The 26,492-nt window shown below is 43.1% G+C and overlaps 1 protein-coding gene across 3 annotated transcripts in view; it reads left to right on the top strand.

Moving 5' to 3' along the window:
* Positions 1–495: 495 nt before the first annotated feature.
* The window catches only part of AMPH (amphiphysin), a 192,533-nt gene continuing 166,536 nt past the window's right edge, over positions 496–26,492 (top strand). For 2 of the 3 annotated variants that reach the window (XM_032642629.1, XM_032642628.1), the window contains exon 1: positions 551–619. In XM_032642629.1, coding sequence (XP_032498520.1) covers positions 551–619 — 69 coding nt within the window. Of the gene's footprint in view, positions 620–26,492 lie in introns of all 3 variants that reach the window. The other variant, XM_032642627.1, reaches the window with a different exon arrangement.

The following is a 26,492-nucleotide window of genomic DNA, read 5'->3' as shown; positions in this document are numbered from 1 at the left end:
CTTGAACACACAGATAATCGAGGGTTGCATTCTCTGCCTGGGGTCGTCGAGCGGGTCCTCCAGGGAGCGCAGCCCAACCCCCTCCATTTCCACTTGCACCTTCCCGGTGTTCTCCTTCCCTCTTCTCCAACTCCCCCGCCCACACCCGCCTTTTTTTTTTTTTTTTTTTTTTTGCTGGAGAGAATTGGGGCCCCTCTCACCCTCCCCCACCACAAACTCCGCCTTCAGAGAACCCTGGAGCTGCTGCGGGCCCTGCGGCTGCTGCTCGGCTCCCTTCCCTTTCTCCACCAGATCTCCTCTGCCATCACTGTGGGCGCTCTCTGGGCATTTCGACTCTTGGCTTCTTCTCTCTCTTTAGCTCGCCACCCGTGTCACCGACCGGCCCGGCGCGTCCCGCCTCCGCTCTGTCGCTTTAAGTGGGTCCCCGCCGCCGCGCCCCTCCCTCACCCCTCCTGGCGCTCGGCGGCTCCTCGCCGCCTCTCCCGCTCCTCCTTTCCCGCTCCTCCTCGCCGCCCGCTCCGCTCCTCTCAGCCTCCGCGGACCCGCAGCCATGGCCGACATCAAGACGGGCATCTTCGCCAAGAACGTCCAGAAGCGACTCAACCGCGCGCAGGAAAAGGTCAGAAGCGGGTGGCGGGGACGCGGCGGGCAGGGCCGAGCCGGCCGGGGCGGGGGTGGGATGTGGGGGAGCGCAGGAGGCCGGGCCGGGGTCGCGGGGACGACCTGCCCTCCGCCGCAGCCACTGCAGCAAGGCGGCACCCGGCGCTGCGGGGAGCCGGCAGGAAGGCGGGAGCGCCGGGGACGCGCAGCCCCTGTCCCAGGAGGCGCGGGGTTGGCCCGGGTCTCCCGGCTGCCTCGCCGCTCCCCGCGCGGCTGGCCGCGCTCCCCGCCCTCCTGGGCCGGCGCCCGGCACGAGCTGTGGCAGGTGCGGCGTGTCGCCCGCGGCTCCCGGAGCTGAGCGCATCTTCCTCCCGGCGCCCGCTGGCCGCGCGCCCGCAGGCGGCTGGTGGGGACGCGGCCCGCAGGTCCCGGCGGGAGATTGCGGCGTTGTCCTTCCTCCGGCGGGATTTCCTGGCTACTTGGGTGCAGCAGGAACGAGCGATTTAGCACAGAAGCTACCTCCGAAGAAATATGTTTGGATTAAGAAGGCTGATCGCGAAGAGCCAAGGGCTTTAATACAGTACTGTGCAGTGAATCCCGAAGTTCAAAACCGAGATCTAGATGCACACTTCTTTCTTTCGATTTTTCTTCCTTTTTTTTTTTGAGGGGTCTCTCTGTATGTGTATCCCTTTTGACGTCAGCGTCCTTCTCTGGAAGGTCAAAAATAAATATGACCTGAACCTAACAGTTCTCTGCATATTTTTGCACAGAGGAGGGCGTTTTATTGCATGAAAAAAAAAATCTATGCTGCACGGGTTGGGTTCCCTGGTGTTTCACAAGCCCCTCAAGATTGGTCCCAGTAATTTATTTTTCTCCCCGAGAGGTGGGCACAAATGAACGCCATGTCCAAATCAAGCCCAGCCTCGAGCAGTTGGAGAGGTACAGTAGCAGGCGGTGGGTTTGCCTGGCTTCCCTGCCCACTGCTTGTCGTCAGGACCTTGCCAGCACTGAGGTCTTCATTTGTGTCCTGGGCAAAGGACATTCATATTGTAGATGAAGCATTGTACTTGAAAATGGACACTGGCTAATGAGCCCCGCGGTCCGTGTCACTTGAACTGTGTTCTCTTTCACGTGGAAGTATTTTCCATCCCTGGGATTCTGGATGTTTAGTGGTTTCCTGTTTTACTGGAAGTCAGATTTACCGCGTTGCCCACTATGACGGTGAATTTCCCTTTTCAGACTTGGGCTCAGGACGCCCCCCCAGTTCCCATTGACTCCCATGAACTCAGCTGAAGGGGGCACTGATTCCTTTGCCTGTCCGCATGCCCAGAGGCTGGGTGGCTGCCTCTCGTCCCTCCCTTCACACATGCATGCTCTCAATGCAGTAAGAGGATTGTATTTCTTTTAATATCTACCCAAGCTCATCCTGAACCGTGATCCTCCTGTCGCACCTTTAGCAGCTGAATTAACAAGGCTTCCTGCCCCCTTCTAGTCCCTGGCTACTTGTGCAGAAAGTAGCCATGATCTGCTGGGATCCTGGCCAGGTTTTGTCATTTTTCCATACTTCCTTTTACCCACTGGTAGGTATTCCTCCCCGCCCTCTCCCTCCTTCCAAGTAAGTACTTGAATTTTAGGTCTGAAGCTTTTCATTGAATCCACTTCCCATCTGTGAGGGAATTTATTGATACAGTCTGCCTTTTGACATATTAAATTATTTCTTAATCTAGGTCACCAGCTGTTAATATGCCAGAAATAACTGAAAAGAAAATGTAATCTGACTTAGAGAGCATTCAAACCTTTATGAATTGTTGAAAACTCACTTTTTCATAATGGTGTGTATTATGATAGCAGTTGTGGTTGGTGGTTAATCAAGGTGGCCTAGGGAAGCCTTGAGCAGAGCTTCAAGTGTCCTACTTTCTTCCCTGGGGAAAGCTTCGGATGAAAACTGCCTGTTGTACTTAGTTTAGGGGGTTAAGACACCAAGAGGCTGAGAGTATGAGTTCTGTCCCTGGGTAAGTTCTGAGCCCATGCAGCGCATGGGAAAAGGGCGTGTGGGAATCCAGTTAAGGCAGCCCAGTCGATCCCAAACAGAAGCCGCGGGACAATGGAAAGCAGTGTGTTGCTGTTTGGGCTTGGTAAGACATCTCCCCCAGTGATTCCTTCTTTTCGCATCTTCGGTCTCCTCCTCTTATCCAGATGCTCCATTGCAATAATGATATGCTACGTATGTTTTTGAGACCCTTTGCTTCTTGTTTCTACCACCACATTTTCTCAAAAGAGTGTCCACTCCCTCGACTTTTCTATCACCTGTACTCCACCTAACAGCTTGCATGCATTTTGGCTCCAAATGCATGACTGAAACTACACTCAGAGGTAATTTATGGCTTTCTATGAATTTAAGGTACATTTTTTCTTATTGAAAGTCTGTAAAGGTTCATTGGCGAAAGAATGAAATACATATATAAGGGGGAAAAAAACCCCACCAACAAATTAGGACACATAAATTCTACCACCCAGAGATTTCACAGTCATTTGATATGTATCCCAGTACATTTGTTTCCTTACGTATGTGTATATATTTATACAACTAAAACAGGCGCATCCTATATGGTTTTGTAACTTGTTTATTTCATTTAATAATCATGAACGTTCTTCAACAGATGTACATATTTTCCATCACTATTATAAGTGACTGAACAGTATTGGAATGTATGAGTTATAATGGACCCCCTGTTTTTGGACACTCAGTTTCCAGCGTTTTCGAATATAAATACAATCAGTGAGAAAACTTATAGGGAAAATGTTCCCACACACTCTTAAGTATCTCCTTAGATGAATTCCTAGGAGAAGAATTATGGTGTCAAAGGTGTGCTTCTTTTTATTATAGCTAGATTGCCTTTCAGAAAGGTTGTGTCAGTTTACATTCTCACTAGCAGTCCACGGGACGTTTGCCAACACCAGATAATAAAATTTAAAGCACTCTTTAGATTTAACATCGGAAAAAATTAGTTCCTGTTTATTTCATGTTTGATTTTTAAAACCCAAACATTAGTTTCTTGCGTTTTTGTTTTGTTTCATTTGTGAATGGTGTGTTTATATTTGTGCCCATTTTGTGTAGCATCTCCATCTTGTTATTTGTAAGGGCAGAAACTTTATCAATCCAAACATTATTTCTTCCTTTTCTATTTACTTTTTAATTCTTTGAGGATTTTTCTTCTGTTATAGAGCACATTTATGTTTATATTATGGGTATGTTTTATATATTTGCTTAAATCTATCGATTGATTTTGCATGGTTTCTCTTTTGGCTGTTGAATTAGGATCCTGCCACTTGTAAGTATCAGAAAACTCAATTCAAACTGGCTTAAGGAAAGAAGAGGATTTAATTAAAAGTAAAAATATGGTTCTTGCACACATACATTTAAATGAGATTTTAATGAATATATGTTTGTATTAAGCTATGAACATATATGTATATATAAAATATATGTGCATATGTGTGTGTGTTACATGTTAACTCATTTGATTCTGTGAGGTTGGTACTATTACTATTCCTATTTTATAGATTAGGAAGAGGTCAAGTGACAGGCCCAAGGTCACACAGTATGCAGTAAAGCTGAAGTTTGAAGCCACGCAGTCCAATACTTCTTCCTTACACGGTACTGCCTCTTATAATTATGAAAACGGCAGGGGAAGACAGACTTCAGACCTGCATGGAACCAGGGCTCAACCACAGGCATCAGGGCTCAGGTGTCTTTTCCTCATCTCTCATCTCTGCTGTCCATCCTGTCAGCCCCATTCTTGGGCACCTTCTTCTCTTTTGGTGGCAAGATGGCTGCCAGCCCCTCTAGGCTAGGCCACATTTACAGAGAACTCCTCAGTATAGCCCTCATCGGCCCAAATTTGGGCTTGTGCCTATCCCTGGAAAAGAAAATATATCTCTGGCCAAGGGCCAGGGCCATGGGTTGGATTGGGCCTGAGTCACAGGCTACTACGGAAGCTGGGGTGGAGAAATTTCCCCTAGACCATCTGTACTGCTGGTAGAGGAGGGAGAATCAGAGCACAGAAAAGGGAATGGGCACTGTGCTGGCAAAATGAACGGTGTCCACCGCGGCGCACTTCAAAGGCCTTCTCTGCCCCGTGGTTGTGTAAATAATCACATAGCTAATAGCTTATAACTTAATATTCACTTAAAAATTTCCCATCAAGTTAATATATGCACAGTTTAAAAAAATCAAATATTAGTAAAAGACTTATTATGAAAAATAGCAGTCCCCTGTCTCTCCTTTCCTCAACGGCCAGTCTTGTTTCCCCAGAGGTAGCTATTACTAATCACAAATAAGCTTAAGATAGGAAAGGATCTATCCTTTCTTATTTGGTGAAGACTGGTAAAGATTTAGCTCTCTTACATTCATCCTTCTACTTCCATATCCCCTAATAATAGAGCAAAAATCGTTGATTGCTGAGGATTATATTTTTAAAAAGTTAAAGTATAGAAAAAGGATAGATACGTGAATATGTATAACGGAATAACTCTGTTGTACACCTGAAACTAACACAGCATTGTTAATCAACAATACTCTAATATAAAATAAAAATGTTAAAAAAAAGCTTACTTGATAGCATCAGAAAAAGTATGATGTTTGTTGACTAAAGTATACAAATCTTAATATTCAGCTCGGTGGATTTTTATGTGTATGGATTTCCATATAGCTACCACCCAGATCAAGTTATAGAACATTTCTATTATAAACCAGGTATCTGTCATCCCTCATGTCTCTTTTGTTCTTTGTCTTGTTTATGTTCATACCTTTTTAATTCCTTTACCATCATTTCCCTGATGAACATCTTTTCTTGTATAATGCTTGTTGGTTATTTTGGTATCTTCTTTTGCAAAGTGTCTGTTAAAGTCTTTTGCCTGTGTGTTTTATTTGGGTTGCTTGTTGTTTTCTTCTTGCTATGTGGTTCTTTATATATTCAGGATCTGAATCCTTTGTGAGATAGACAATTTGCAAATATTTTCTCCTAGAAGGTGGCTTGCCTTTGTACTTTCTTAATGGTGCCCTTTGTGTGTGTTTAAAATTTTAATGAAGTCTTATCTGAAGATTAGGTTTTCCATACAGCTTTTTGTTTCCCTAGAGTTAATAATAGCCTTTATTTCTGTTCGCTTATTTTTTTATGAACTATTTAGAATTGTTTGTTCTTGCTTCATCAGCTCTGTCAAATGCCTGTCAATATCATTATCAAAAGTTCAGTATATCAGGTAATGCAATTATATTCTCCACTGAGCGACACCACCCACAACTCCCCTCTGTTTGGAGCCTCTGCCCTTTTGCTGTAATCTGGGCTGACTATTTTTTCTAGGCCTGCTACATACCTGTCGTCCTGGGTCTTTCCTTGCCAATGTTGGGGTCGAGGAAGGGACTTGAAGGCACATCTAATGACTGTCCCCCATTGTCATTGTTGTTCTTTATCCTCACTTTCTGTAGTACTTGGTAGAACCAGGTTTGAAGCTGGAGTGTGTTTGTGTGTGTGACTGGGCAGTGAGAATTGGCTGCTTTTTCATTGGTTGCCTCTACAGCCACTTTTAAAAAGTAGCTTTCTCTATTCTGCTGAGTTGTTTCCATTCTTCTATCTATTTTTCTGCTTCTGTAAAATGTATTGAACTCATCCACTAGTAGTGCCTCTCCTCTTTTTATCCATGTATGTTCATACCTTTTTATTCCTTTGCTGTTGTTTTTTTGTTGGGTTTTGGGAGGAGACAGATATAAACACATACAGTCAGTCTGCCTGTTTATCCAGAGGCCTTTTTTACTTAAATATTTAATCCCTTTCGGATTTTTTTGTCCATCTTTGTTCATTTGTGAAATCCAGTGACATTTATTTGGTCTTAACCCTCCTTGACCTCTATGCAGTATTTAAATTGGTAGAGCACTTTAAACATTTTTTAAGATTTAAACTTTTTTTTTTCTCCTCCCTTTTTTGTGTTACGCGGGCCTCTCACCGCTGTGGCCTCTCCCGTTGTGGAGCACAGGCTCCAGACACGCAGAGTGAGCGGCCATGGCTCATGGGCCCAGCACAGCCTCCGGACACGCAGGCTGAGCGGCCATGGCTCATGGGCCCAGCCGCTCAGCGGCATGTGGGATCTTCCTGGACCGGGGCACGAACCCGTGTCCCCTGCATCGGCAGGCAGACTCTCAGCCACTGCACCACCAGGGAAGCCCTAAACATTTTTTTTTAATGTGACTCTAGTGAGCAGGGAAGCCTTTGGTATAATACTAGCCTTTTTCAGCGTTAGATTTCTTTTTTTTGTTTTAATAAGAGACTTATGCTATTTAAACTCTAAAGACATGCACTGTTTGCTATTCTTTGTGCCAGTTTATCTGCCCTGAGTAATTATTGTAAAATAATAGGTGCGATTTTTTTCTTGCATTATAACTTCCCAAGTAAATTATAGGTGCTTGAGGACAAGGACCTAATGTCTTGTGAATTGTATGTACTCGGTGATGATGTATTATTTGACTTTGTATGTTCTTGCTAGTTTACTTCCCAACCCTGCAAACACATTGTCTGAAAGCATCCTTCCACATTATTCTTTCTCTCTGACTTTTGTGAAATTATCATAAAGGTGTCACTATGTATCACTGTCATTTGAATTGTCATTTTGTGGAGGTAGTATATCAAATAAAATTAACCTTATGAGTTCTGAGGATGGTGGGAACTCCATCAATGTTAGGTTGCTGTACTAAATTGTTATTTTTGTAAGTCAAACAGTCAAATATTGGTAAAGTCCTGTGGTTCAGCCCCACGCTGATTGTGTGATGTGGCAAGAAAAAGAGTGTAGTCTCCTTCTATGCCTAATTGTGTGACATTTGTGGGTTTTTTAAAAAAAATTGTTGCCTTGCTGGTGCGCACATCTTGGTTTGCTCTCAAAGGGAGACATGTGGTTGGTGTTTGTGTGTGTACGTGCCTGTGTTTATTTGTTTATGCAGATTGAATGGGAGAAGGAATACCCTGCTCTGACCAGGAGACACTTTCCATGGATCCCAGTGCCTTGTCTGTGGAAGAGTAGCTTGTATGACCATGTTTACATTTGAGGACACTTTGGAGACTGAGTCTCTGAGACACATCCAGGGTTTCCCCTTTTAAGATCATCAGAAGACTTTGTTGTTGTCCGCTTCTACATTGTACAAGCTTATACCTTCTCATCTACTAAGATAATTTTCTCTGGCTGTATTAGGAACTGACAAAACTAAAAATAATTCTGAGGACATTCTTGACAGTAACGTTTCTTTCTTCATTTTTTTTTTTTACACATAAACATGCATATACCCATGCATCCTTCTTTCTCCAGGAATAGGGAATTAGAACTGTAGGGATTGAGATTTTAATATTAGTAAGAGTTATCATTATCCTTTACAACATAGCATATTGTGTGTGCGTGTGTGTGTGTGTGTTCCATAAATCATACTTTAAAAGTCAGCTTGTCTGTGGACCGATACAACTTAAAATACCTGAAACACTTGTGTAAATAATATGGTCCACTTTACTAGAGGTATAAAATTAGGTCCCATTTAAAAAAATACTCTAATTAAATGGTTTCAACATCGAATCCAGTGTATCATGAGAATCTCTTACTCCTCCCTGGGGTCCCCGTCTTGTGATAAGTTCAGAAATCCTATGGGGAGGGTCCCTTCTCTAAAGAAGTCTGTGGTTTTTACTGTGGCCTTATGGAAAAGGCTTCTAAAAGGGAGTCCAGCATTCGGATGTCACTCTTGTCCTCCAGGGTGAGCACTGCAGTGTGTCAGGAACATGGTGTCCCCACTGATGGGTCTCACAGTGAGGGCAGGGCCAGGAAGCCTTTCTCTCTGGGATTATACTCAACTATGGCCACTGTGTCACAGAATGCCTGAGCTCCAAATATGTGAGCTCTTTATCAGTGGGCTTATTATTTCCAAATATACTTTCACATATACACACAGCTTCTTGCTCCAAGATTTCCCATCATGCCAGGGTTTCTAAGTTAGGAAATTCATTATCAGCAAATACTGATTATCCATTCCATTCTATGCCACTCCACTCTGTTCTGTTTTTAATAACATGCTAAGGGGACATACTAAATGGATTTCCAGCCTGCAGTTTGGGAATACTACCTTAGAGGACCTCCAGCATCCTTTCTTGTAAGCTGACTTTCTTTTGGGCCATCGGTCCATTTAAGGGTGTGTGCGTGTGTGTGTGTGTGTGTGTGTGTGTGTGTGAGTGTGTGATTAAGTTTCAAAATGTTGTGAAGCACTTTGTGAGGGGATGAGTCGAGAAGGCAAAGAGTATTAAAAAAAATATGTTCTGACTTTTTAAGGTCTGGGAATTTCCACTTGACTCTTCAAACACAATTTTTTATTTTTCTAGCCACTTAAATTAGGGGCTGTCTGAGTAGAACTCCCGAGGAAATAACTGAACCTGTGGGCTTGTATGAAGGGATAACAGATGTAAAGATTTCTTACGTTGCAGATATAATTTTCCAGATATTCTCTATAACGGCTAACATTGACGTAATGAAGCTGCCATCATCACAGAGTTTGAGGAATTCACTGATGAACATATATAATAAGACTACATACACAGCATTGTACAAAATTAACATGAGAGTAATCACGTTTTCCTGAGAACACATCCACAGGCCAACTTTTTTTTTTTTTTTTTTTTTTTGCGGTATGCGGGCCTCTCACAGTTGTGGCCTCTCCCGTTGCGGAGCACTGGCTCCGGACACGCAGGCTCAGCGGCCATGGCTCACGGGCCCAGCCGCTCCACGGCATGTGGGATCTTCCCAGACCGGGGCATGAACCTGTGTCCCCTGCATCGGCAGGCGGACTCTCAACCACAGCGCCACCAGGGAAGCCCTCACAGGCCAACTTTTAATAAGTGAAGCTGAAACTTCATTCTTACCAATTCAAAGTAAGTCTAAATTTAAGTGTAGTGCTTTAGTAGATATATTTCCTGAATATATATTGAGTAAATCTCTTATTAGGAATAATGTTGGATAAAGCCATGAAAAAGATCTTAGTTTTGAAATATTTGCTACGCGTAATATACTTATATATAAATTTTGATTACCCTGAAGCTACTTAGATGTACGGAAATCAGAAAACCATGATTTTGGTCATTTTCATCTTATTCTCATATAGTTCTTTAGTTGAAAGTTTAGTTCATGAGTGGGAAGAACCTGAAAAAATATACATGTATGTGTACACATATATACACATTTTTTCTATCTTAAAGTGCCTATAATGATTTAATAAAATACACATGGACGTATGAATAAATGTACTTTTGTTATGGCACCTGACACTTGTTGAGTAAAAGGATGCTAAATTTACATATTCTAATAGTTAATATATTCGATTGTGAAATCAACCTGGTAAAATTCAGTTATTCATTTAGAATCATTTATTAAGAATCTAAAAGAGGGCTTCCCTGGTGGCGCAGTGGTTGAGAGTCCGCCTGCCGATGCAGGGGACACGGGTTCGTGCCCCGGTGTGGGAGGATCCCACATGCCGCGGAGCGGCTGGGCCCGTGAGCCATGGCCGCTGAGCCTGCGCGTCCGGAGCCTGTTGCTCCGCAACGGGAGAGGCCACAGCAGTGAGAGGCCCGCGTACCGCAAAAAAAAAAAAAAAAAAAGAATCTAAAAGACACATGCACCCAACGTTCATTGCAGCACTATTTACAATAGCCAGGACATGGAACCAACCTAAATGCCCATTAACAGAGGAATAGTTACAGAAGATGTGGTACATATATTCATTGGAATATTACTCAGCCATAAAAAATGAAATAATGCCATTTGCAGCAACATGGATGGACCTAGAGGTTTTCATACTGAGTGAAGTAAGTCAGAGAAAGACAAATACCATATTATATCACTTATATGTGGAATGTAAAAATATGGTACAAATGAACTTCTTTACAAAACATGTAGAAAACAAACTTATGGTTACCGGCGTGGGGAGGGGGGAGAGATAAATTGGGAGATTGGGATTGACATATACACATTATTATATATAAAATAGATAACTAATAAGGACGTACTCTATAGCCCAGGGAACTCTACTCAATACTCTGTAATGACCTATGTGGGAAAATAATCTAAAAAAAGAGTGGATATATGTATAATTGATTCACTTTGCTGAACGCCTGGAATTAACACAACATTGTGAATCAACTATACTCCAATAAAAATTAAAAAAAAAAAAGAATCTAAGGCCCAGAAGGCACTTGCTAGGCACTTGTAATATAGCATTCAACAAAGACCAGCAGGAGATGGTAGAGAGAGAAATCTTTGAATATACTAATAACTAAATCGTTATTAATGAAAAATCATAATAAAAAATTCTGTGAGGAGAAAAAAACCATTTGTAAATGTAACTAGGGAACTCACCTAGAGTGAGAGGATTGCATATACCTATCTAAAGCAGGTAGATTTTAAGCTCAGATCCTAAGGATGAGTTGTAGCTGTCCAGGCAAGGGGAGTAGGGCAAGAGCGTGGGGATTTTAGGAGTCAGTAAGCATTCTAAACATCATACTCTTTGCCCTGATTCAACTAACTAAGATAAAAATAAGAGCTGTAAAAAAAAAAAAAAAAAAGAAAAGAGCTGTAGAATATACAATAGGTAATGAGAATCGACTGTTAGCGTTGGCTTTATAAATGATCTCTTCTACCATTTGCATTGCGTATTTATGAAAGTGGCAAAGTGGACCCTAACTGGGATGGTCCTTCTGTAGTCGCAGTCCCTCTTTTGTGTGATCAGATTTTTACTCTCACGTGTTGAAGGGTCCTTCTAGGTCAGAGTTCCCCCTTGATACAGAGGCAGGACACTGGTTCCGAGCTGACTTGCCCTCTGAATTATCTGTCATACAAAGATCCCTTTGTATAACAGCAGTAAACTCCAGCCCAATCTGCTTTTATGGATTTGTAAGGTCTCTTATCGTAAACCATCAGAAACGCAAAATAAATATGAAAGCCCTTATAAAATTCTTAAATGCCACACATCTGGAAACATTGGTTTGTCTTTAAAAGGTTTGAATGCACTTGGATTCCCAACTTTTAATGAGAGAGAGAGCGAAGAGAGAGAACACACATGGTTAAGACTGGCAGCAACTTGACTTAATTATGTTGTAGACATTGACTAGATTATTTTGCAGGCTGTGGTCTTGAATTTAGGAATAATCTGAGATGATTTGCAGCTTGGGAAGAATCTTAAATTTGGAAGAGAATCTTTTGTAGCAGGCAGTCTCTTCCTCTACCTAGTAATGGTTAGTAACAGTTGAGTAGCATAGATGGCCCAAGCCTTGGAAGGATCTCCCATTTTGTGGTAGCACAGCCTAGAACAGTGTGATGATACCTTTCCCATGCCCTGTTATTCCTCAATATTTGAGGCATCTGTACAAGAAATCCTGCCTCTTTAACCTACGTGTTTCTATAGCAAAAAATCAACTTCCAACCTGCTCCCTGTTCAGTGGGTTCTTCTCTGAGTCTCTAGGAAAATGTCCAGATTTTTCTTCCCACCCCTCTAGGAAATGCATGTGACCATGGGGACCACTAGCATTATGAAACATGGTCAGCAGAGGGTTCTCCTGGGTACCTGTATTGGCCTGTGGTTACTCCTGTTAAGCATAGGGAGTGAATCTAGAAATCAGGTACCTCCAGGGTAGTGTTTTCTCAATAGTCAGGAACATTTGGGGAGTGGGTGAGTTAAGAATACAGATTCCTGGGCCTGTTTTAAAACTTATCAGGATCTCTTATTAAGACTTGGGAATATGCATTTTAATAAATTCCTCTGGTAATTCAAAGGTTTAATGAATCTGCAAAGCACACTGCTTTAGAGAAGGGCATTTGGTTGAGATTCTGTGGTGGGTATGAGCTCCTAGGTCCACTCCAGGGTTATAATTTGGAGAGTAAGGCTTTCTTCCACCCAGTGACTATAAATTTATCTCCAATGTAGTAGAGAGAAGAAAGTGAAAAGCAGTGCCCTATACTATGCTTAAAAATATCCTTATGCTTAAGGTAGCCTACTTAGATTTCAAAGGAATCAGTTTTGTGGAGGCCAAATTGGAGATGTTTCATCAAGGGCCAAATGTCTTCCTTATGAGGAGTGTTGTATAGCATAGAAGATCGGAGTCTGTGAAATCCGGTTCTGTAAAAACCATTATAATTTTAGAATAATGCTGGCTAATGCATCAGTCACAAAAAGTAGAAATATTTGTCTCAAAAAACTGCTGTGTATTTTTGGTGGGTGACAGAAGGAGATGGGCCAGTTTGGGAGACATGTTTGTAATTACATTGATTTTGTATGTTTTACTGTAGAGTGAATAGTAATGAGATTGCTAAACGTGCCTAGTAGAGAGTGTGGTCAAAACTCAGAGGATGGTTTTGGTCTCTTGTGGAAGAAGCCCCATTTGATAGGACCTGGATTATTAGATTCTAAGTTTAATTTTTTTAAAGGTATTTGTTGAGAAGTTGTGTCTTTATTCTTAATGGATATTGTTTTACACTTTTCATTTCTTGTGATGTTTTTGTCTGTTTTTTGTATCCAATAATCGCCTCAAACAATGAATTGGGAAGTGACCCATCTCCTATTTTTTGGAAGAGTTTGTGAAGAATTGTGGTTAGTTCTTCTCTTAATATTGGTAAAATTCATCAGTGAAGCAACCTAGGCTTGTGTTTTTTATTTGCAGGAAGTTTTTTGATTGCTAATCAAATCTCTTAACTTGTTTAGGTCCACACAGATTCTCTATGCCTTTTTGAGTCAGTTTTTGTAGATTGTGTCTTTCTAGAAATTTTCTATTTCATCTAGTTTATTGATTGAATTTGTTGGCATATACTTGTTCATAGTGTTCCTTTATGTAGTAGTATTCGTTTTTATTTCTATAAGGTTGGTAGTAATGTCACCTGTTTCATTCCTGATTTTAATAATTTCAGTCCTCTCTGTTTCTTGGTCAGTCTAGCTAAAGTCTTGTCACCTTTGTTAATCTCTTCAAAGAACCAATTTTTTGTTTCATTAGTTTTCTCTTGCATTAGCTGCATTCCATAAGAGTTGGTATGTTGGGTTTCCATTTATCTAATATATATTCCAGTTTCCCTTTGATTTCTTTTTTTGTCAGTTGGGTATTTAGGAGTGTGTTGTTTTCTTTGCACAGGTTTATTAATTTTCAAAATTTCCCGTGTTAATGATTTCTAATTTCATTCAATTGTAGTTGGATAACATGCTTTACGTGATTTCAGTCCTTTAAATTTATTGCGGAATGGAGGGTGGGGGAATTGGGTGAATGTGGTCAAAGGTACAAACTTCCAGTTATAAGATAAATAAGTTATGGGGATGTCATGTACAGTATGCTGACTATAGTTAACAAGACTGTACTCTATATTTGAAACATGCTAAGAGAGTGGATCTTAAAAGTCCTCAAAACAAGAAAAAAATATTTAACTATGTGACATGATGAATGTTAACTAAACTTATTGTGGTAATCATTTTGAAGTACAGATCTTCCTTGACATATGATGGGGTTAAGTCCTGATAAAGCCAACATAAGTTAAAAATACCCTAAGTTGAAAAAATCTATTAAATACACCTAACCTACCAAACATCATAGCTTAGCCTAGGCTACTTTTTTTTTTTTTTTTTTTTGGGGTACGCGGGCCTCTTACCGCTACGGCCTCTCCCGTTGCGGAGCACAGGCTCCGGACGCGCATGCTCAGCGGCCATGGCTCATGGGGCCCAGCCGCTCCGCAGCACGTGGGATCCTCCCGGACCGGGGCACGAACCCACGTCCCCTGCATCGGCAGGCGGACTCTCAACCACTGTGCCACCAGGGAAGCCAGCCTAGGCTACTTTAAACATGCTCAGAACACTTACATTAGCCCACAGTTGGGCAACATCATCTAATGTAAAGCCTATTTTATAATAAAGTGTCGAATACCTCATGTAATTTATGAGTACTGTACTGGAAGTGAAAAGCGGGAGGGTTGTCTGGGTACAGAGTGCTTGTAAGTGTATTGGTTGTTCAGCCTCGTGATCACATGGCTGGCTGGGTGCTGTACTCACTGCCGCTGCCCAGCATCACGAGAGAGTACAGGCATACCTTGTTTTATTGTGCTTCGCTTTACTGCACTTCCCGCATAATGTATTTTCTGCAGATGGAAGGTTTGTGGCAACCTTGCCTCAAGCAAGTCTGTTGGCCCCATTTTCCCACCAGCATTTGCTCTTCGTGTCTCTGCGTCACATTTTGGTAATTCTTGCAATATTTCAAACTCTCTACCAGCAAAAAGATTATGCCTAGCTGATGGCTCAGATGATGGTTAGCATTTTTCAGCAATAAAGTATTTTTTTATTTTTTAAATTTATTTTTTATTTTATTTTATTTTATTTGGCTGTGCTGTGTGGCTTGTGGGATCTTAGTTCCCCGACCAGGGATTGAACACCGAGTCCTAACCACTGGACCTCCAGGGAATTCCCAATAAAGGATTTTAAAATTAAGGTATGTATATAGTTTTTTTAGACACATGCTGTTGATCACTTAATAGGCTACAGTATAGTGTAAATATAACTTTTTTTTTGTTTTTGCTTTTGTTTTGCGGCACGGGCCTCTCACTGTTGTGGCCTCTTCCGTTGCAGAGCACAGGCTCCGGACGTGCAGGCTCAGCGGCCGTGGCTCACGGGCCCAGCCACTCTGCGGCATGTGGGGTCTTCCCGTACCGGGGCACGAACCCGCGTCCCCTGCATCGGCAGGCGGACTCTCAACCACTGCGCCACCAGGGAAGCCCCTCATCACACGTTTAAAACAATTATTATTTTTTTTTTATTGATGTATAGTTGATTTACAACGTTGTGGTAGCTTCAGGTGTACAGCACAAAAATTCATATATATATATATATATATATACTCATTTTCAGATTCTTTTCCCTTATAGGTTATTACAAAATACTGAGTATAGCTCCCTGTGCTATACAGTAGGTCCTTGTTGGTTACCTATTTTATATACAGTAGTGTGTATATGTTAATCCCAAACTCTTAATTTATATAAACAAATTCTTATAAAAAGAATCTGTTATTTAGGGCTAATAACATTTCTTACATGAATGTAGTCACTGTAGCCTACCTTTTCCCAGTTGCCCATCCCATAGTAACTAGAGATCTGTATGTAGAGATGGCCCAGGTAAACGAAGAGGGAGTCTTTATTAGAGGTGACCAGGGAGACATCTACATTTATCTCCAGAGTGCATTAGATGAGAAGCTGTAGAGTTTGGATATAGAGCAACCTGTTTGGAGTAACATAGTAACATTGCTGACCCTCCTCTCATCACTAAAGACTCTGTTTCCTCCAACTGAAATTGAAAGATGCACATATCTGTGTGCATTATGTGTGTGTGTGTGTGTTTTGGGGAAGCTTTTAGAGTGAGGTATGACATGCATGTGTTAACTTGCAAAAAATCTTAGGTGTACAGTTTGACAAAATTTTACGAATATACATGTATAACATATAATCTGTGTTACTGACACTCCGATGAAGTGAAGAGCGTTACATGTATAACATATAATCTGTGTTACTGACACTCCGATGAAGTGAAGAGCGTTTCTGGAACCCAGTAGACTCCTTCAGACTTCTTCCAAGTTAATATTTCCTCTCTTCTGTTCGCTTCTTCCTACCAGGTAGCCGCTATTCTGATTCTACTCCCATAGGTTAGTTTCACCTGTTCTTTAAATTTGTATAAACAGTCATACAGTGTGCGCTCTTTTGAATCTTACTTCTTTCGCTCATCCCAGTGTGTATGAGAGTGATCCATGTTGCTGTGTATAGGAGTTCATTCCTTTCTTTCATGAATAGTATTACCCTGTACAATCTCCCACAATTTATCCATCCTCCAGTTGACAGGCATCTGGCTTGTTTCTGGTCTTTGGCTGTTATGAATTCAGCTGCTGTGCACATTCCTTATACATGTCTTCCGGTGGACAAAACCCACTCATTTCTTTTGGGTTAATACCTCGGAATACAATTTCTGATTCTTTAGGGTAAGCATTATCTAGCTTTAGGAGAAAGGGCTAAAGAGTCTTCCAAAGTGATATATCAAATTTACACTCCCATCAGCAAGTGTGAGAGTTTAGAGAGCCTGTATCTTCAAATGATAAGTTTGGTGTTGCAAACTGAGTTCTATTTGTCCCGTGCTGTATCAGCAAACTGAGTTCTATTTGTCCCGTGCTGTTTAATGAACAAATGACGTTATGTATTTTACACATAGTCATAGGAGCATTCCTCTCTCAAGAACCCATCAATATACTGTGTTTAAACTCGGGGAGTGGTGACCATTACACTACCACTCACATGTGCAGAGGAAGGGTACAGCTGGCGCCTGTGTGCATGGGGCGAGGGGTAGGAGGATTGTGGTGCCAAGAGTCTCAGGGTGGCAAGGGTTCTTTGATGTGCTGTATTCTACCTCCTGTCTTCTGGGATCAGGATCTCTGGTCCACACAGGTGGCTTTCTCTGCAGGTGTATATGGTTTAGTAAGTTAGGATCTGAGCACCTCCGGGCTTAAGCAAGGCTCAGTGGCATGGCGTGCTGCAACTGACTTAGCCCCACCTTGGTTTCTTCTGGCCCCGTATGTTCTTCTGCCATTTGGCTAGACTGACACGGGACTCTGGTCCCCAGCCCTTCTACAGAGCCGCGTGTCTATTGCCTCAGCAGCCACATCCCTCTTCCAAGCTGGCGGGTTTCTTGGCCGAACTTCCAAGTAACTATGTGTTCACCACATGAGTATCAAGGCATTGAGGAATCTAAAGTTCAGGCTCCCCTTGACCTGGTTACCTAGCGCAGCCACAGAGATGTAGCTGTGTCCAAGGTTGGCAAGTAGGGCAGGCTGAAAAAGGAACTTTCTAGAGTGCTCCGTGGGGTGTAAGTGTCATAGCTCCCTTTTGCCGTTGACATTATCCTTACTTCAAAGGGAGGAGAGAGGAAAATGGGGATGCATTTTTATTCCACCTCTTTTTCTCTTGTCCGTGGAGGGGAAGGCTTTCCTTTGCATTCTGTTGTACCTTCCTGCCACAGAGCTTGCCAGGCCGTCACGGATGAAAGGGGCCTCTTCATTCCACTGTGGGAGCGAGGACTCTGCCCTGGGCTTCACTTGCCTCTTTAGCATTTGATATACTAAGGAGAGAAATGAAAGATTATGGAAAATTGTCGTTTGAGGCATCTTCATTCTTGCGCCCCGTCTAGTTTGCATTAAGAATTGGGTGTTTTCTGGGAAATACAGCCAATATTTTGTAATAACTGTAAATGGGAAGTAACCTTTCAAAATTGTATAAAACTAAAAACATTTAAAAAAGTGAAATTTGCCATTAAAAAAAGAAGAATTGGATGTTTTCTATCCATTAGGCATCATTATGAGCAATTTACCTATATTGGCTCATTTAACCCTCATAGTAAACCTATGAAGTAGGTGTTCTTATTATCCCTATTTTACAGATGAGGAGACTGAAGCACAGAAAGGACAAGGTTGAGCAGTTTGCTTGAGGTTACTTAGCCAGTTAAGGGTGGCATTGGGATTTGATCTCGGAAGTCTGCTTCCGGAGAGCCCACGTTCTCTGAAATGACTGAGAACTTGGCATGTTCTTTTCATCAGTTCTCATGATGTTCCTCTGCAGTGTTGAACTGAGAAAATGTCAGGTCTCAAGTCATGACCCCGGGTTGGGGAGAAATTCCATGTAGTCTGGTGCCTGAAATGGTTTCATTCCTTTATGAGTCATTCATTGCTTTATGTGTCATCATATCTGTACCCCTGGGACCTCTCAGTCATCATCTCGACTTTTGGATTTTACATACTGGCTTTTCTTAAGGTGGGGCAAACCCATGAGACAATCACCTGTTTTTGGTTACATGGTAGTTTTATATTAGCAGCTCAAACTACTTTAATAAACATGGTGCTCACCGGCTTATGGGATCTGGGAAGGAGGTACTAGTAACTTGGGGTCTTAGTGGCTCAAAAGATGGGTTTGGAAAAACCATAGAGAATTACCAGTTATCCAGGTTCATTTCATTTCTTACAGGATGAACATCCTGTGAAATCTTTACCACTCACCCTAAAGTTGAGCACCAGGAGAAGTAAGAGAAAGATGTACCACTAAATATGACCTCACAGATGGGGAAGAGAGCGGAGCGTGGATGTGTGTGCTCTACCATATTGACAAAGGCGGCTTTCTAAATACAAAGGGCAGATTTTTCCCAAGCCATCCAGTGAACCGGCGCATTTTCTACATCTGCATCTTAGAAACTTGTATAGGCTAACAATGCTGACTTCCTCTTAATTTTAGCTCACTTGAATAACTCCATTTTCATCTCTCCAGATGCTTTTCCAAAGCCTCTCAAGTCCACAAATTTTTTATGATCCATCATAGAAACGCTCTAGCATTCGCTGATGATTCCTCTTCTTTCTTTTGTCACGTGGTAGACAATTTCAGGTTGCCCATAGTATCAGTTCTTCCTTTTTCACGGCTATCCAGCTAAAGATAGCATCTCCCAACCTCATTTGCAGCTAGATGTGGCCACGGCAGTTAGCTCTGACCAGAGGGAGGTGAGCAGAAGGGCTCATGTGTAAAACTTCTAGGTCTTGATTGTAAGCCTGGGGGTTTGGGTTCCACTGCCCCCTCTTAATCTCCACTGTCTGGAATGTGGATGTAATGGTGGGAGGTGGAGCTGAGACCTAGGACCGTGGATGTCACGCCATCTCAAGTGTTGAGCGTGGCAAGACAATTTGATGGCGGAGCCTGGGTCCACCACACTGTGGAGTTGTCACAGCCTCAGGGCTACAGGAGAACAGTGGCCGGACAGGGCAAGAGAATTCTATCTCTGCAGAAGCTACCGTGTTTTCCGGCTTTCATTCCTACAGCTAAACCTCTGTCCTAAGGTTTAGTTTGAACTGTTTGAAACCGCCATTTTTTTGTGAATCAAAACTTGTCAAATATCATCCGTTTCATACTGTTCAACTTAAGAACACACATTCATTTCATCATTTTTTTTTCATTAAGTTTAGCACCTACCATCTGAGGATGCATCCTGTGAAAGTAGACAGTGTTTTATGGAAGGTGCCTCAGACGTGGTGGAGAAGTAGTCAGTTCAGAACAGGAGGTAATGAGTAGGTGCTTGGTGACTCAGGAATTACCCAGATTCGATCTGTTGTAAACATTGTTCTCTTTAGTTAAGACCTCCCTGGAAGCCTCATAAGGTATTTTTATTCTTATTAGTTGGAAGGCAGCCACCTCAGCAGCTGAGTATATCAATGGATGACTTTAAGGTTTGACCCCCTGAGTGGTATTTTCCTTTCAGCTGTGATGCAAATGGGCCACATGTATTGGGTCATTTGCCAAGGGTAGGTGCTTTGCTCTCAGGGGTATTTGGAGCTGGCCATGATACTTTAGAAAGTGTGCCTTTGGTAAAAGGTAAGCTGGGCCGCTAGAACTACTGGAAGATTTTGTTAGGATTTGGAAGCAGTTCAGGATGATGGGAAGAGATGTGGGAATTAGTCAGGTGTGGGTTCGAATCCTGACTTTCTCACTTCCCAGCCATGTGGTCTTGGGGCCAGTCTCTCTGAACCTATGCTTCCACTTCAGTAAAAGCAGATAATGGTGCTGATTTTTCAGACTGCAGTTAGAATCTGAGCTAATATTGTAAACATTGGCACAGGATGTAGGAGTTCCACAGAATAGAAATGGTCGCTATTTTTATTTTCTTTGGATTTTAATGTCTTTCTCAAGGTGGCACATCAGCGCTCTGTTTATATGGCTTCTAATCCTTCTTTAGATGAGATGGAGAATCTCCAACCTTTCTGGATCTTAGATCCAAAAAGAGGATCTAAGTATATACTCCACACATCTATTTGGGCCAAATTGGGAGGCTCCTTGTTAAGACTGAGAAAACCTGGTACATAACATATATTTCCTTTGGTCACGTTCATGTGTGCTAAAGACTGGGGCCAGAGCCACAGGTGAAGACAAACCATTTGCCATCATCTGTCTGCCCTTGGATACCTCACAGGCAGAGTGTGTGGCCTGCACCCTCAGCCATGGCGGAACAGACCCAGGGACACTTTTGAAAATCCTGATTCTTGTCCATGCAGAGAACCAACTTTTGGTAAGACCAAGATGGAAAGACGTTTTCTCTCTTTCTTTTCTCTCAAAGCTCTCTATATCTCAATGCTTGCGGGGCTCTTTGAGAAAACTGTTCAGATGGCGGGGAGGAACTTGATCCCGTGGGTAAGATTTAATCCACCTTGCCCTCTGTTCAAGCTCCAAAGCCCCCTTTGAAACGCTAGTGACATTTTCATGGTGATAATGGTACAAAACAAAAACAGTCTTACTAGGGTCTTTGTTGAACTTAGACCCAAAACTTTAGAGCTAGAAGGGAAGTGAGAAATCAGAGGTGTATCCTCAGACCCAAGTCACTGGCTTAGCTTACTGTCGAAGTTGTGTAGACGGACCTTGTTTTGGATCTATTACATTTACAGTAACCCAGGCTTATCTATTCCTGTCATTTGGCTCTCTCATCAGTATAATTAGTTTTAATAACTAACTGTTATTTTTAATTAATATTTTAATTAATTAGGCTGCATTGGGTCTTAGTTGGGGCACGCAGGATCTTCGTCGTGGCATGTGGGGTCTTTCGTTAAGGCACGTGGGCTTCTCTCTAGTTGCGGGCTCCAGAGCGCGCGGGCTCGGTAGTTGCGGCACGTGGGCTTAGTTGCCCCATGGCATGTGGGATCTTAGTTCCCCGACCAGGGATCGAACCTGGCTCCTGCACATTGGAAGGCGGATTGTCAAGCACTGTACCACCAGGGAAGTGCCTCTAACTGTTACTATTGACATTTATGAAATAAGGAATGAATTAAACCTCTGTTCCAGCCCAGTGCATAGGAAATGTATTTGATACACCTATAGAAGAGATGAGCTAACCTAAGCGCACAAATTTAGGTGAGACAACCCGTAGCAGGTGGGTAGAATTCAGCTGCTGGTTTCATTTCTCTGAGCTGCTGCAAATAACAGTTGCAGAGTTACTGCACCAGGCAGCATACGGAAGTCGAAAGAATATTTCCTATTGTGGCTGTGTCTTCCACAGTGGAGACTGGAGGTTTAGGAATCAGAGCTGTATATAGGACTTAGATAATCCTAATTTTGTAGAACACATATGATCCTGGGGTTCAGATAAGAGATGTTCACCTCATTTAAACATTAAAAAATATTTTATTTAAGAACACAATATGAGATCTACCCTCTTAACAAATTTTTTTTTTTTTTTTGCGGTATGCCGGCCTCTCACTGTTGTGGCCTCTCCCGTTGCGGAGCACAGGCTCCGGACGCGCAGGCTCAGCGGCCATGGCTCACGGGCGCAGCCGCTCCACGGCATGTGGGATCTTCCCGGACCAGGACACGAACCCGTGTCCCCTGCATCGGCAGGCGGACTCTCAACCACTGCGCCACCAGGGAAGCCCTCTTAACAAATTTTTAAGTATAAAGTGCAGTCCTGTTGACTACAGGTGCAGTGTTGTACAGGTGGATCTCTAGAATGTATTCATCTTGTTTAACTGAAACTTTATCCCTGTTGATTAGCAACTGCCTGTTTCCCCCTCCCTGCCAGCCCCACCACCACTGCACTCTTTGCTTCTATGCATCTATTTAGATACCTCGCAGGCAGCATTTTCTCCTTCTGTGACTAGCTTATTTCACTTAGCATCGTGTCCTTAAGGTTCATCCATGTTGATCATACGACAGAATTTCCTTCTTTTTCTAAGGCTAATATTCCACTGTATGGATGTACCACATTTTCTTTATCCTTTTCATCCCTTTAGGGACATTTAGGTTGTCTCCACATCTTGACTATTGTGAATAGTGCTTAAAATGATGAGCTGCTGAAGCATTTTTGTCACACATAGGAGAGAGGCAAGCACAGGACTCGAATGTCCTGATGACAGCATCTGGTAACCCGGCCTTCCACCCTGATTTGTCTCCCCATGAGGCCCTGGCCTCTGTTTCTTCGGATTGATGTCAGTATTGATCATAGGTGTCAGTAGTGACAATTAGTGACGTCAGTATATTGGAGGGATTGGGGAGATATATGACAGAGATTAAACTCTCAGCCTTTCTTCTTTTAAGTCTGGGGGCTCTTGGAGGTGCTGATCAGGATAAAAGCCTTTGCTAGAGAGCTGAAGAAGCCTAGACCGAGATCGGTGTATTAGGAAGGTGGGGAGCTACTCAGTGAAGAACAGGTTGAAGAAGGGGGCAAGAGAGGGATTTTATCTCATTTAATTTTCACCACGGGATTGGGAGACCCCTGTTCTTACAGATGAGGACGCCAAGGATTCTGAGAGAGAAAGTGGAGGATAGTCAGAACAGCTGGCAGAGACCGGGAGGCAGCATAGAGGAGAGCTGGCCCACAGATTCATGGTCAGATGCCTCCACAGTCCTGAACTCCATCAAAGCGCGTGCCTTATGCAAGCGAACCCCGCATAGAAGCTCTGACCGCAGGGATTTGACGAATAAACACACACAAAATATCCCTGACTTATATCGGAGTTTTCACCAACATGGGATAAAAAAGAAAGCTCTATCTTTTAAGTCATCTTCATAATGCTTTATAAATGGATTTTGGGGGTAATTTTATTTATTTATTTTTGGCTGCGTTGGGTCCTCGTTGCTGCGCACGGGCTTTTCTCTAGGTGCGGTGAGCAGAAGCTACTCTGTTGTGGTGCGAGGGCTTCTCATTGCGGTGGCTTCTCGTTTCGGGGCACAGGCTCTAGGCACACGGGCTGAGTAGTTGTGGCTCATGGACTCTAGAGTGCAGGCTCAGTAGTTGTGGCGCACGGGCTTAGCTGCTCTGTGGCATGTGGGATCTTCCCGGACCAGGGCTCGAACCTGTGTCCCCTGCATTGGCAGGCAGATTCTTAACCCCTGTGCTACCAGGGAAGTCCCTGGAACTTTTAATAAAGTCAGTGTTTGTAACATCAGGAATTAGTCCCACAAGGACTGGATATTGGAAGCCTTAGATCCTATTTTTAGTAACTTCATTGGTTTATGCAATTAAAATTAAATCCATTACCAGGAAAATTGTGTGAGTTCCTTGTGTTCCTCCTTGGAGCATCCAGACCCCCTTTGCTTTCATTCGATTGTGCAGTCATGGAAACGGATGACTTAGCGGACGTTAGACCATTCCCCAATAACGGAAACAAACCCTCCCGGTTTCTCTCTATTGCCTCCTTTCCTCTATCTGTCTGTAACTCTTTGTTTCCCTGGAGGCCCCGATGTCTTCTGGAAGGGTCCTCTTCGAGGTTAGCCTGAAACATTGCATAAAAACACTCTGCTTTCAAAAATTGGATCTGTATCACTAGTATATAACCCAATGTACATTTAACTATTTTAGTGTCTTGGATGTTCTGCTTTGGATATTTAGTTACAGGGGAGTTTTAAGTGGAGAAAATGAGGTGACTTGCTCCATCCCACACCCAGAATGCTCCCTTGTACACAGTCGTAGCTGGTACACAGACATGGTGGGTGCGCAGAAGAAGCAGAGGCTTTGGGTCTTTGGAGTTGGAGGGTTTATGCCTCATCCTTAGCTCTTGTTGCAGTTTCTGTCTTGCCGTCATTTGTCTCAGCTTCTACCGTCTTCTTGAGGCTTCTTGGCACCTCAAGGAGGAGGGCTGATTCCTGGGGACATTTGCTACAGAACACCTGGGAGGGTGCCCAGCCTCACCAACAGAAGACCCTGTTTCTCTAGGACTTCTTGGGGCACACACACCCTGGTGCTTCTGCGTGTGGTGTGTCCATTGCTCTCCACCTTTGCCTCTCAGGCCTTGAGAGTTCAAATTCGGCTGCACCGGATGTGTGCTTATTCTTTGTTTTGTGGGTCTGTTTACTGTAGGTTGTTTCCGTGTGTTGGGGAGAGTGCAAACATCTCCCCTCTGTTTAGAAAGGTTTCACTGTACCGGTGAATGAGGTCCAACACTTGAAGTTTCATCTACCAGCCATGGTCTTCATAAATGACACGTTGGCTCATTCCGGACAGGTGCAATTGCACTTATGTGCCTAGTTTTGAAGTTCTCTGGAAATCCCCTCAAGTCATCTTAATTCCTCTGGTCCTCTTAATCAACACAGGATGTAATTCTCACATCGAGCTAATTTTTCCCTGCCATATAACCTAAGTCCTGTATGCTCTGTCCTTTGTCCACTGAAAAGATATTACTTTTCACGCATTGCACACTCACATATTTTGTGAGATTTGTCAAAACCTGTATCTTTTTTCTTGTTTTCGTTTTCCAGGATGAGAGCAGGGCCTGAGTACAACTCAGCTGGATTTCTATTTGGTAGCACTCTCCACTCTGGAGCCTGGAAATAGTCTGGAGGCCTCAGGGTGGTGTCACATAAGTGACCGGGTTCTTCTCCTGGTGGCTTTTTATTTTTTCGGCTGTGCCTCGTGACATTTGGAACTTCCCTGACCTGGGGGACCAGGGATGGAACCTGTGCCCCCTGCAGTGGAAGCGCAGAGTCTTAACCACTGGACCACCAGGGAAGTCCTCTTCCCCTGGTGGCTTTAAGTCAAGGGGCTTAACCGCTATACTTGTTTTAGGTTACCCATGGAGACATGTACATTTGTAGCTGTAACTTGTGCCTAGCATATTGCCAAAATGGTTTAGGCACTGAAAGAATCTGACTCCCATGGTGAAGTACAAAGAAGTTTGGGAAAATAGAAAAGAATTTCAAAACTAGTTTTAGTAGCTTTTCTTTTGCTTTGGAATTCTGAGAAATGAGAATTATGTTTTTTAACGTGATTTTTTAAAGATTGTTTTTGACATGGATCATTTTTTTTTTTTTTTTTTTTAATGCGTTACGCGGGCCTCTCACTGCTGTGGCCTCTCCCGTTGCGGAGGACAGGCTCCGGACGCGCAGGCCCAGCGGCCATGGCTCACGGGCCCAGCCGCTCCGCGGCACGTGGGATCCTCCCAGACCGGGGCACGAACCCGCGTCCCCTGCATCGGCAGGCGGACTCTCAACCACTGCGCCACCAGGGAAGCCCCGACATGGATCATTTTTAAGTCTCTATTGAATTTGCTACAGTATTTCTTCTGTTTTATGTTTTGGCTTTCTTGGCCACGAGGCATGTGGGAGTCTCAGCTCCCCGACCAGGTATCGAACCTGCAACCCCTGCATTGGAAGGCAGAGTCTTAACCGCTGGACCGCCAGGAAAGTCCCGTGATTTTTTTTTAAACGTCATATTTTTCTGCCTTATTTTAACTTTTTATTTTGACATTATATCGGATTTATGGAAAAGTTGCAAAGTGAGGCAATATTCAAAACCAGGAGACTGATGCAGTGCTATTATCTAATCTATAGACCTGATTCAGTCTTCACCAGTTGCGTCCTTATAGCAGCACCTCTTTTTAGTCTCCTTTGGTCTCAAGCAGTCCTCAGCCTTTCTTTCTTTGTATCAGGATATTGGCAGTTTTGAAGAATCTAGGCCATTTATTTTGTAGAATGTCTCTCAGTTTTGGCATGCCTGTTTCCTTGTGATTCAGTGAATTTGGCAGGAATACTGTAGAAGTGATGCAGTGTTCTCAGTGTCATAGTACATCACATCAATGTCTTGGAGATTGTAGTAAGCAGAGTAATATGTCCTCAAGATGTTCGCATCCTAAGTTCTGGAACCTGTAAATATCTTACCTAGCCTGGCAAAAGGAGCTTCATGGATGTGATTAAGTGAAGGATCTTGAGATGGGAAGATTATCTTGGACTATTTGGGTGGGTCCAATGTAATCAGGGGTCCTGATAAAGGAAGGAGAGAGCCAGGGGAGTCAGAGAGGGAAACATGA

Source organism: Phocoena sinus, chromosome 9 (assembly GCF_008692025.1).
Source record: "Phocoena sinus isolate mPhoSin1 chromosome 9, mPhoSin1.pri, whole genome shotgun sequence".
Lineage (NCBI taxonomy): Eukaryota > Metazoa > Chordata > Mammalia > Artiodactyla > Phocoenidae > Phocoena > Phocoena sinus.
The sequence above is the reverse complement of the archived record's forward strand: the minus strand, read 5'-3'. Positions and strand labels throughout refer to the sequence as shown.